The 12,383-nt window shown below is 39.9% G+C and overlaps 2 protein-coding genes across 3 annotated transcripts; one reads left to right on the forward strand and one right to left on the reverse strand.

The window, feature by feature from the left end:
- The first annotated feature begins 846 nt into the window (after window positions 1-846).
- LOC122038546 (phospholipase A2-alpha-like) lies at window positions 847-3,941 on the forward strand. 2 transcript variants are annotated; one of them, XM_042598343.1, is made up of 5 exons: window positions 847-1,143; window positions 1,218-1,263; window positions 1,405-1,527; window positions 1,622-1,815; window positions 3,781-3,941. In XM_042598343.1, the coding sequence occupies exons 1-4, from the start codon at window positions 1,012-1,014 to the stop codon at window positions 1,795-1,797; spliced, it is 477 nt and encodes a 158-aa protein (XP_042454277.1). In that variant the 5' UTR covers window positions 847-1,011; the 3' UTR covers window positions 1,798-1,815; window positions 3,781-3,941. The 2 variants fall into 2 exon arrangements, with proteins under 2 accessions (XP_042454277.1, XP_042454276.1); XM_042598342.1 differs by lacking the exon at window positions 3,781-3,941 and having other exon boundaries at window positions 1,622-1,934.
- LOC122038545 (protein NEOXANTHIN-DEFICIENT 1-like) lies at window positions 2,267-5,198 on the reverse strand. The gene is made up of 11 exons (XM_042598341.1): window positions 5,089-5,198; window positions 4,889-5,006; window positions 4,718-4,801; window positions 4,593-4,656; window positions 4,423-4,469; window positions 4,290-4,344; window positions 4,145-4,183; window positions 3,537-3,684; window positions 3,102-3,150; window positions 2,961-3,017; window positions 2,267-2,798 (listed from the first exon to the last, which is right to left on the reverse strand). The coding sequence occupies exons 2-11, from the start codon at window positions 4,972-4,974 to the stop codon at window positions 2,546-2,548; spliced, it is 882 nt and encodes a 293-aa protein (XP_042454275.1). The 5' UTR covers window positions 4,975-5,006; window positions 5,089-5,198; the 3' UTR covers window positions 2,267-2,545.
- Window positions 5,199-12,383: the final 7,185 nt, after the last annotated feature.

The raw sequence follows: 12,383 nt of genomic DNA on the forward strand, positions 1-12,383 counted from the left end.
ATCCTTTTCCATTCCCTTACACGAACCAAACGTCCCCTAAAAAATAATAATAATCTAGGTTGTAAAAGGTGGCCGATGAAGAAAATAAATCATGAGTATTGAATATCTTTCTAAGGGCATCTATAATAGATTTATAGTATAGGATTTATACTATAAATTTCCGATTATAAATATCATCTTCACTGTATGGATAAGGCCCCCATTGTATGGGTAAAATTTATAATTTTTTTTATAAATCGATACTAAAATCTTAATACTGAGTTTATATTTTTTGAAAAAATTGTAAAGGGGATTTATGTTCTCCAATTAATCTCATTGATTAACCATCAAGGTAACTATCCCGACATGAGACGGATAACCCAGAAGTCTAGTATTCGTTGGTTGCACGTTTTATTAAATCATGAATGTCTGAGTGATAATATTATAGTCTAGATTATCATAATAAAATTATTGGAGAGATGTATAATATTAGAGAGAGATTTTTTTAGGAGTAAAATTTTAATTTGTGATATGATAGTGATAGGATGGAGCTTAAATTTCTACAAAGGGTTTACTATAAAGAAATTTTATTCCTAAAATATTATTACTCCTATCCGTTCTTATATAATAATTTATTATCTTACCAACTCGATAATGAGGCTAAGAAAATATATCCACGACCTTAATTATCAAATATTCACGTGTTATGTCCTTAAGTCTTTTGGTCAAAACTACGTGCCAAATTGTCAAGATTGATTAAGCGAGTCTTAATTAGATTGATATCGTCGAGGGCCCGGTTCGGAACAAGGCGGCAGTTGGTGAAGTCACGGGACACATCGGACAAAAACTCCAGCGCACACTCTCACTGTCCCTCATTTCACACTCGCCCACGCCTCACCAAATCCAAAGCTCCCACAGAATTCAGAGATCGACCCCTTCTCCTCTTCTTCTTCTTCTTCCTTTCTTCTCCAAGTACCATTCTGCTTTCTTCTTCTCCCCGTGAGTTGGAGCATCGATCTCACATCTCAGGCCATGGCAGGAAGCAGAGCACTAGTCTTGTTGTTTCTGAATCTATTTCTGGCACTGTCATTGCTCTTCTCTTCCTCGCCGGCCGACGGCCTCAACATCGGCGTCCAGTCCGTCAACCCTGGCGGCCTTTCTGCGGTCTGAATCATTCCATCTCTTTCAACATCTCCTCTTTCTTAACTAACTGTTCCCCTTGCTCTGTTTTCTTCTAGAGCAAAGAGCAATGCAGCAGAAAGTGCGAGTCTTCTCACTGCACCGGTAACTTAACTTTACATCAAGAATTCAACATCGAACTATTATTTCTTATATATATATATATATATATATATATATATATATATATATATATATATATATATATATATATTTCAACTGTGAACTGTGATTTATTTATTTCAGTTCCTCCCTTCTTGAGATACGGCAAGTACTGCGGCATCTTATACAGCGGCTGCCCTGGCGAAAAGCCATGCGACGCCCTCGACGCCTGTTGCATGGTCCACGACGCCTGCGTGCAGCGTAAAAGTACTCGATCGTCATTTTGATTTTAACTCGACGTGGTTGATCTGGTAGTTCCCTGGTGTTATATATATGTATGCATGGATAATTTGATGTGCAGATGACTACTTGAGTCAGGAATGCAACGAGAACTTCCTGAATTGCATCGAGACGGTGAAGGGGTCGGGGAAGGGGACGTCTAGGGGTAACAAGTGCATGGTGGAGGAGGTGATGGATGTCATGACACTGGTCATTGAGGCCGCCTTATTAGCCGGTAGAGTCCTCCACAAGCCATAGAGCCATCAGCCATGGCAGGTGAGGGGAGTTCAGTGTCTTTAGGTGTCACTTAAATGCATGAACGTGGAATTTGCCGAGTTCATACTACAAAATATGGTGTAATTGTTGTTGAAGTAATTTAACTTTGTGACTGCCCATCCTTGGTGTTTGGTATCTTAAAGCTATCCTCAAAATGCTCTGAAAAAGTAGCATTGTTCACAGAACATCTTTGAAAGTTTTTGATTAACAGAAAATGCTAAGGTAATGGTATATTTCAGGTGTTATTTTGCAAAGAACAGACAAAACATAGAAAAGCATTTTGACAAAGATGTTTTGAGAATGAAAACTAGAGCTTAATTAAGTAGAAGATCAACATGAAAAAAAAATTCTGCAGTTTTTTTTCCCATCCAAGCAAACTTCATATTTTCTTCCTTCCTATTTCCCAGCTCCCTTCCCTTTCCTTTATCCCTTGTCCTCTTCATGAAAGAAATAGCGATAAAAAGTTATATATGTTTATTCTCTGCACTCCAACATTGACTAATCATACAATGAGACGGGCCAAGTTGACTCACACTAGATTGCGAAACTTCAAGATACAAAACTTTTCAGACAAATCAAACTCAATCCTTGACAGGAATTAGCTTCTGACACACCGACTGAGTGAGAGCAAACATAAACAAACACGGTTTCAATGAATAGATCTAGTAACCTTGCCCCTTCTCATTCAGCAAAAGAAAAGACACAAACTTTGAGTTTTCCTCTTGTTCTTCTAGGTTCGAGATTCTGAATGGATGATTATGGGAGCTTCAACTTGCATTTTCAGAAAATTGAATTCCAGAGCCATTACAGGCTTAGACAGTAACACCTCAATGCTTTGGTCACGTCCAACATCTTCAGTGGCTAATCTGTCCCCATATTTTTTCTCTTTTGCTTTAAAATTGTCAAATGAGTTTTCAGGTTCAGTAATAGTAGCTTTAGCAATCATTAGTCTCGATATTTTAGCAGCCTCCACAGCTCTCACCCTGCACAGGATTCTCAGTAGAGTTGAAATCAGATTCAACTACTCTTTAGAGTTTCCATAGCCCAATTCTAGTCTTTCAAGAATGGCAATTTCTAAATCTGAAGTTTCATTTAGCTCTATTAGTAGTTGACCAAGAGAAGAACAAGTACATTCGTGCCCATACCTGCATTCAACTTGGCAGGAGTACTTAAGAAGATTAGGGTTGTATACTGTCTGGCCACTAAATTCCCACGGACAATCAAGAAGTTATGCATGAGTTAATCGATATTTACCATCCAAGCTTTGATAATCATAGAAAACTGACCTAAAACTTGGTAGTGATATCTTGATCTTTGGACCCATCCAGCTGTAACCTGCTTGGAATTTTCTAGTCATTGCATGACATGTGAATTTAAGTTTGTGAAATGGAAACCACATACCATGATACCACACATTTCTTTAGTAAATAATAGTTATGTACATTCAACTATTAAGAATGCATGCTTAACTTAGGGCATCTAGGTTAGTCCTCTTATCCTCCATTAAACTTAATGTAACATATTATCAATATGAATATTTGAATGTCTTGTATCATTTTGAGAATCTTGCCCCTTGAGAGGCAAATTGATAGGACTTATTGACAACATCTACATGATTAAAGCATCTACAATGAGCATCTGTCATGACAATGTGAAAATAAAGGATCAAACTTGGAGCAAAAAATTAAAATTAAAACACAAGCATTATTTTGTTAACTCACCCGCAATAGGTAAACTGATGTTACAAATGGATATTTGGGAAGTATCCTCCATCTCATGTACTTGAATCTCTTTATCGTCTTCCAGTTTTGGATGAATAGAACTTATTTGGCTCTTATTTAATGGTTGCTCTAAAGCTTTTCTGTTTTTCTGTTGAATAGAAACATGCAAATAAATCAGAAACCAAAACTATAGCAATGCTGAAACAAGCAGACATTGAGCTAACCCAGTTATTTTTTGGTGCAGGTGATTAAGAGCCCCAACTTGTGTTTCCCTTTTTTGGTTTCACTCTAGACTCAAGTCTTTCCATCAGTTCGGTAGCGAGAAAGACAAACATACAGGAACAATTTGATTTGTATTTTTTCTTTTGAAGAAAAAAAAAACTGCATCGTATTCAACTAGCTCAAGTATGGTAACATGCAAGTTTTTCCAGCAAGGTAGTCACAGAGAGAAAAAATATATATATAGTAATTTAAGTTTCCCATCTTTCCCTGGCTTCAAGAATGCCTTAGATTGTTGGATTGACAACACTGTATAGAAGTCTCAAGGCTTTAATTCCGAAAGAACCAAATAAGAAAACCATTGAGGTAACCAAGTGACAGTGATGTACCTTGGAGAAAATAGCAACATGGCTTGGGAGACCTATTTCCTGCAAATTTGAAAGAGCCGAAGTGGCATAACCAACTAAAAAACTTAATGAAAAACAAGTTACAGAATAAATAAATAAATAAATAAAGATGCATAGTGTTTACTACCTTTCTACCATGTCTGCAAGCCTCATGGCTGTTCACAAGCACTCTAGAAGCCCACCTGACAGTATAAGAAATTCGGTATACTTCATAGCAACAGAAACTTCAACAAAAACTGGAAAACAAAAAAAATCAATACGCGCATGATGTTGGAGGATTCCACACAATACCAGCAAGTACAACGAGCTGCAGATATCATAAATCTGATATATCAGTGGCACTCTAAGTACAAGAACACTATTCTAATCTATCAGAATCTAATCTTCCATAGAAAAAGCCAAACTTTTACAGGAAGTGAAGAGAAGAAACCTCATCAAAAACTCCAGCTGGGCTCTCATCATAGTGAGCCAGAAACAGCCCCCCAAGTGTATATCTACAAACAAACAGAAGACTTCAGACGTCCTACAAAGAATATATATTGTTCACATCCTTACCCAAATGCTTCAACCAGCTTAAACTCCTTGGGGATGAACGCCCGAACAATCTCTGCTTTAACCAAATGTAACTGATACAATGCTCTAGTAAAACCACACAATTGTAAACAATCCGCGGACAAGAAAACAAAGATTGTTGAAAGAAACAAGTAAAGGTAACAAAAGCGTCACCTTCCCCTAAACAACCATGGCGGCCCCAGGGCATACCCTGAAGGAGAAGAAGAAGAAGAGGAAGAACCTGCTCTTGATTCCTCCATTAATGGCCCCAAACATCATCAATCAGGAAAACCTAAAAGAGAGTGAAAGAAACCACTGAGAAATAGCAGAAAGCTTTCCAAAATGAAAACTTTGGTCGAGATTTGAATGAATACTCGTTGGTGAAGAGCGACTGGCGCATCGAATCGGTTGGTTGATTCCAAAACGGATTCGGTGGGCGCTTGAGAGAAGCAAAACAGCAGCAGGTTCCAAGGGTTTAGAAAAAAGCAGCCGCTTAAACGTTGTACGTGGTGCCGTACCTTTGGTGAGACGTGGCATCTTGTGATTGGGTGTTTAATGTCCTTATCTTATTCCGTCGGATTGGATGCCAGCCCCCACCAATGCTGTGGAGATTAATTAAGAGCAAAAACTAAAAAACGAAGGCTAAATTGCCCACAACTCCCCCGGAAAATTTCACCATCCCTGTCCGTCCCTATAGTAAAGAATATTTATTTTAACCCTCTAATCTATACTAATTTATCTAATTATGTATACATATTTTAAGGGACTATTATAAAATATAGATATAAAAAATTTAAGAAAGGTATAATTTTTTTAAAATTTAACACCATTTAAATTCAAATTTAATACACTATCTATGTAAAATACCGAAACAATGGCGAATGTTGATAAGGGAATTTTCCGGAATTTTTAGAAATTTTTCAGGAATTTTTCGGAACTCGTATGAACAAGTTTATGGGGATAAAATTTGAGCTTTGGGAAAGCCTATTTAGGTTACTCTATTTGAGCGAGGAAAAGTTTGATTTCTTTTTTTTTTTTTTTTGTTTTTCTTTTTCTTTGGTTTTTGTTTTCTTTTATTTCTGCCCATGTGCCGAGCGGTTCCACATCGCCGATCCCTTCTCTTCTTCGATCGCGCCACTCTCCTCTGCCGATAGCCGCCCCTCGTCGGAGCGATCCTGATGCTGCTGTCTTGTGCCGAGAAGCAGTGTCGCCGTCCAATTTCTCCTCAGTCCTAGTGCCGGCCGTCGCCCCTCGTCGTGGAGATTCCACAGCCGACGCCACTCCTCTTCCACCACAGATTCCCCCCTCCTTCTCCCCTCCAGCGACCGCCGGCCGAGCCGCGGTTTCCTCTGCTCTAGCTAAGCCACCCCCGCCATATTCGGCCAATTCCGTGCCCTAATTTTGGGTTCACAACCGTCGACGCCGAAGACTTCTCTTCCTCTCTGTTGTGCCCAAGAATCAAAGGAGCGTGCCCTAGTTTCCAATTCATGGTCCTTGTCGCACGGAGTAACGCCGCCATCGCTGGAGATTTTCGGTTCTCGTGCCCTAGATTTCCTCTTGCTGCCGGATCTGAACAAAATAGCAAGGTGAGTTGGGATTGTTGTATGATCCGTTTGAATCCAACAGTGATTCCAGCAGTGAGGTTCGGTTCTACAGGGTTGTACGCTGTGGGGAAATTTGCAGCAAGGAGGTCTTGCTGTGGTATACCTTGTTTCCAGCCAGCAATCAGCTCATCGTGTTCTATGTTCAACAACGACTGAGCTTGAGGTATGGTGTAGGAATTTGGATACGTATTGTAGTTTGATGATCATATATAGATTAATTCTTATAGGTAGGATGATGGAAATAAGATTAGAACTTTACTCTAAATACGTAGTGGGAATTATATTTAGCTGTTCAGAGAATATTAGCTAAATAAAAATGTATATATTGGTGACACAGGACTTTAACGGGAGATGAGTATCTCGACAACGGATTTGGACCGGATACGATCCTTTCTATTCGAGGCGGGTACCTTGACTTATCTTTTTGATATGTGTTGTTGATATGTCTAGTAGATCATAGCTTTTAGTAATAATTATGTTCGTCATTGTTTCGGTATGTCACTTCTGGATACCTGTTACATGCTCGTTTGCTCACCTGTTATGCATTTTATATTAGTACCCACATGATTATATATATATGCTCAGAGAGGTAGTGACATACCATGCTTGTTATGTTCAGGACCTAGGTTTTTTTTTATATTCTATCCGACCTGTGTACTTTAGATCTTGGTATGTGACCATCGATATTACGGTACTCATTTTATATATACGGTACTCATTTTATATATACGGTACTCACTTTATATATATTGATTGTACTCCATAGTTGTTACTATTTGTTATAGTTTACTATACATGTCAACTAGGTATCTGCTGAGTTGTTGAACTCACCCCCGTGGACACTATCTTTTTCAGGTACCAGGTTGGTTTTGGTGTCGCTTGGAGTATCCTGTCTGCTGGTCCTTACGTCACCTCAGAAGATCTGTCTCCGCTTGTATTTATGTTGTTTTGATATACGGAATTTGTGTATTTGGCTTTGTATTCCGGTGTTATGCCTGGAGTGTTTTGTGTTGTTGTGTGGTGTAAGCCTAGCCGGCTAGCAGTTTTTGTGTTTTGGTTTGTATTGGTTTGTTTTTTTGTCATTTTCCGTTGTGTTGGTTTTGTTCCAGCCGAGTGGGCTGATGATATATATATATATATATATATATATATAACTGCGTGGTTGTGTGTATATTCCAGCCGCCTGTGTCTGATGTATATCATGCTTGTAGAAATGCTTCAGATTGTCACCCGTACAGGGGAGGTGCTGCCGAAATTTCTTCGGACAGAGACTCCTCTAGGGAGTGACAATTTAGTGGTATCAGAGCAGGTATACGATACTTGCTATGTGTTTTGGATTTTCGAGATTTATCTGATACCAATTTATTTGGTATCAGAGCACGATTTACGAGTTTTATATTCCGTGTTTTGGATTTCGTGTTTTGATCTTCTCGATGTGACTTTTCGAGTTTTGGGACCTGGCAGCTGCAGGACATCTCCAAGCTATAGGAGGTATGTTGATATATGTTATCCTACCTTTTTGATTAGTTTATGCCCTGTTCACTATTACAGTCTATGACATGTATTAGTATTCTTTATTAGTACCTATCTAGTTGATATAACATATATTTTATGTGTTAGGTAAATCACTGATTATGGTAGACTTTGATAGAGATTAAGGGTTATAGTTTCTAGTGATTTTTCATATCATACACCAGTAGTTTTTAGTTTCTGTTATTACTAGTTGGTTAGCAGATGGAGGCACATACCTACCTCTGCTATTATTAGCTGGGTAGTGGATAGTATCTATATCTTTATGTTGACCTAGCCAGTAGTATATCATGTTATCTTAGTTAATTTCATCCGTAGATAATTGATTTACTCTTGTTAGATCGGTTAGTAGAAGATAGATTGACGTTTGTCGACTTGGGTAGTCGTGATCGATTTACCTTAGATGCTTGTAGAGACTTTATTTATTCTTGATTAGTTAGTAGATGACCGATTAGTTTTGTTGATCCGATCAGTAGGGGATTGACCTACTTTACTTTTAGATGTTGAATCTTGGGTTATTCGTGCTTAGTTGGATATCTTGAGCACATCGAGTACCTAGCTTATACTGACGTGGGAAAGGATTGAATTAGCCATATACTATTGACGATTTGGTCAGTCGATAGAGGATCGATGTATCCTATTCCATGAGTACTTTAATTTTAGACTGTATGTACCTAATTGGATAACTTAGAAAGTGGCATAGGGTTTGTGTGGTAGATTGGATTAAATATGCTGATTATGCATATCTATGAAGTGAACATATGATTGTTATGAGTTGAAGGAGTTCTATGATGGATAGTTTATTTGTAGATAGTGTGGGTATTCCCATCTAGATATGGTTATTGTAGGTTCCTTGTGGATTATAGCTATTTAGTTAGTTGTACGTGCCTGATTGACATATTGGAGGTATTTTATCAATTTAAATCTGTGTCGTGGTATGTGCACATGGGTGTGAGTGTCATGTTGGAAGTATCTTGTCGACTACACCGGTGTTATGGTAGATGCAGATGTGTTCGATGTAATATTCGAGATATCTTGTTGATTATATTTGATTTGTGGATACACTTGTGTCAATTAAACTTTATTGGAAGTATAAAAGTGATTATACTCATTTAGTATGTGTTAGGTGAGTATTATTGGAGGTGTATTGTTGATTATACTACGTTGATTATGCACACGTGTTCGGTGTGTATTGTTGGAGGTATCATACTCGATATACCTGAGTTGTGTGTATGTTTGGTGTGTATTAGTTGGAGGATTATGTCGATTATACATATATTGTGTGTGCACGTGTGCCAAGTGTATGATTGGTAGCAACATGATGATTCTCCTATTAGTGGATGACTGACCCACTAGGATGATGATAGAGTTGACTATGGATTTGATTTGCTTACTAGGTTGTTATACCCTAGGCTACCCACAGTGATCTGTGGTAGAGAGATCTTGTGCAGTCTCTAGCAGGATAGTTGGGTGCCTCGGGCACTTATGTATTGTTTATGGTGGAGTATTGCTTCCACACCTATTATGGATTGTTATGATGGAGCGTTGCTCCCACATATTGCGGATTGCTTGTAGCGGAGCATTGCTCCCATATTTATTGCAGATACATATTACGGATTATTTGTGGTGGAGCCTTGCTCCCACATATTGAGGATTTCTTGTGGTAGAGTGTTGCTCCCACATATGTGGTGTTTTCTGTGATGGAGCGTTGCTCTCACACTAGATGATCTATTCCTTGGTGATTTATGTTGTTGGTGATTAGATTTCCGACTTATTATCAGAGATCTTATGGATAGGAATGTCTGTGATACGGATGTTATGTGTCTTGGTTTTGCCATATAGGCTTATAGTGCCTTAGATGTTTTCAGGGACTCGATGATTCTGGTATTTTGAGGATGTTTGGATTGGTTTTCATTGTCTTATTGATGATGTTGTGATCTATTTCGGATCCGAGGTGAGTCATGTACACCATCTTTGCATAGTTTTAGAGATGTTTGGACGGAAACGTCTATATGTGAAGATCAGTAGTGCGTGTTTTGGTTGTTTTCTTTGAGATGTTGAGACGCACGGTCACCAGTAGGAGTATACCGTGGTTCCACAGGAGATCGAAGTTGTTACCGTTGGGAGTAGACGGAGTCTATAGAAGAGCCTCGCAACTTCCTTTGTTTGGCTTGATATTAAAGACGGTTTGAAGAGGGTTTCTCGCGAATAGCTATGTCACTGATACACCTGACCAAGAAAGGCGTGAAGTTTACGTGGTTCGAGGGTTACGAGACCAGCTTCCAGGAGCTGAAGCGGAGACTAGTGTCGGCTCCGATTTTGGTTTTACCTTCTGGAGAGGACGGATTCGTGCGCTATACCGATGCATCTCTACAGGATTTGAGCGCTGTTTTGATGCAGCACGGCAGGGTAGTCTCCTACTTCTCGGCAGTTGAAGGAGTATGAGAAGAACTACCCAGTACATGATTTGTAGCTGGCCGTCATTATTTTTGCCTTAAAGATTTGACAACATCACCTTTATGGTATTACAGTTGAGATTCTCACTTATTATAAGAGTCTCAAATAACTTTTTACTTAGAAAGGAACTTAATCTCTGACTGAGGAGATGGATGGAATTTCTGAAGGAATACGATTGTACCATTAACTACCACCCGGGGAAAAGCTAATGTGGTAGCCGATGCACTTAGCCGGAAGTCCAGAGGGACTCTAGCTTACCACCGAGTTGTGGTCACAGATTTGATTTAGGACTTCTCCGAGTTAGGCCTTGAGGAGAAGGGACAGACAGAGCAGGGTATGCTGGTTACCTTGGTTGCTCAATCCTTGATCAGGATGAGGATTCAGGAGGCCCAGACCGGTGATCAACATTTGCAATTTTTAGGCAGCCAGATAGCTTCCGGTTAGCAGACCGAGTTCACACGGGACCCGCATGTATCGAGATTTGAGGCGTGCCTATAGGTGGAACGGTATGAAGAAAGACATCGCAGAATTTGTAGCGAGAGGTCTTGTCTGTTAGCAGATGAAGACAGAGCACCAGATACCTGTCAGATTATTTTAGCGGATCTCTATTCTTGAGTGGAAGTGGGAACACATTACCATGGACTTTGTGGTGGATCTGCCTAGGACACGACGATGTCATGACGCGATTTGGGTAATCGTTGATCGATTTACCAAATCTGCACACTTTTTAGCGATCCGGAAGACTGATTCCCTGGATTGATTGACAGATCTATATTGCCGAGAGATCATCAGGTTTCATGGTGTCCCTTGACTATTATTTCGGATAGAGACCCCGGTTCACGTCTCGATTCTTGCAGAGTCTGCAGCAGGCCTTGGGCACTCAACTCCAGTTGTCCATCTGTAGATAGATGGACAACCAGAGCGGACCATTATGACTCTAGAGTACTTGTTGAGGTCTTGTGTATTGGATTTTAGAGGCAGTTGGAGGACCACTTGCCATTGGTAGAATTCATCTACAACGACATCTTTCATTCAGATATCCAGATGGCACCGTTTGATGCGTTGTATGGTAGGTCTTGTTGGACACCCACCCTCTGGGATGAGGTTAGGGAGGCCCAGTGGCTGGGACCTCATAGAGCTCAGCATGAGGCAGAGTTGGTCCGTACTATCAGATGGAGGATGTCAGAGTCGCAGGACCGCTAGAAGGGTTATGCTGATCGGATACGCAGACCCTTTGAGTTCTCTACATGCAACCAAGTGTTTTCTGCGAGTTTCACCCACGAAAAAGGGTGAAGAGATTTGGCCTCAGAGGTAAGTTAGCTCCGCGATACATTAGACCTTTCCAGATCTTGGAAAGGGTTGGAGCGGTAGCTTATCGTTTAGCACTACCACCACCGTTTCTGGCAGGAGTTCACGATCTATTTCACGTATCTATGCTGAGAAGATACGTACCGGACCCGACGCATGTGCTGACAGATATCTCAGTTCTTTTTTAGCCTGACGTCACTATGAGGAGGTTCCGGTACGGATTCTGGACCGGAAAGAGCGTCAGTTGCGGAACAAGACTATTCGGCTGGTTTAAGTCGGATGACAGCATCCTACGGACGAGGAGGATAGTTGGGAGCTCGAGGATACTATCCGAGCTCGATACCCCCATCTTTTCACTTGAGGTATGTGATTTAATTTACCGTTCAGCATTTATACTTTATATCTGTTGTTAGTACTTGCTGATGGTAGATAACAAAATTTGGGGACCAAAATTTTTATTAGTGAGGGAGAATGTAAAATACCGAAAAATGGCGAATATTGATAAGGGAATTTTACGGAATTTTTAGAAATTTTTCAGAAATTTTTCGAAGCTCGTATGAACAAGTTTATGGGGATAAAATTTGAGCTTCGGGAAAGCCTATTTAGGTTACTCTATTTGAGCGAGGAAAAGTTTGATTTCTTTTCCTTTTTGTTTTTGTTTTTCTTTTTCTTTGGTTTTTGTTTTCTTTTATTTCTGCCCGTGTGCCGAGCGGTTCCACATCGCCGATCCCTTCTCTTCTCCACCCGCGCCACATCTCCTCCCTCTTTCT

The sequence above is a fragment of the Zingiber officinale genome, chromosome 1A, assembly GCF_018446385.1.
Source record: "Zingiber officinale cultivar Zhangliang chromosome 1A, Zo_v1.1, whole genome shotgun sequence".
Lineage (NCBI taxonomy): Eukaryota > Viridiplantae > Streptophyta > Magnoliopsida > Zingiberales > Zingiberaceae > Zingiber > Zingiber officinale.

Coding starts and splice junctions, on each gene's coding strand:
- LOC122038546 (XM_042598343.1), top strand. CDS start 1,012: ATGGCAGGAAGCAGAGCACTAGTCTTGTTGTTTCTGAATCTATTTCTG. Junction 1,144..1,217: donor ACCCTGGCGGCCTTTCTGCG/GTCTGAATCATT, acceptor GTTTTCTTCTAG/AGCAAAGAGCAATGCAGCAG. Junction 1,528..1,621: donor CGCCTGCGTGCAGCGTAAAA/GTACTCGATCGT, acceptor TTTGATGTGCAG/ATGACTACTTGAGTCAGGAA.
- LOC122038545 (XM_042598341.1), bottom strand. CDS start 4,974: ATGGAGGAATCAAGAGCAGGTTCTTCCTCTTCTTCTTCTTCTCCTTCA. Junction 4,470..4,592: donor CAGCTGGAGTTTTTGATGAG/GTTTCTTCTCTT, acceptor TGATATCTGCAG/CTCGTTGTACTTGCTGGTAT. Junction 2,799..2,960: donor TCCTGCCAAGTTGAATGCAG/GTATGGGCACGA, acceptor AATCCTGTGCAG/GGTGAGAGCTGTGGAGGCTG.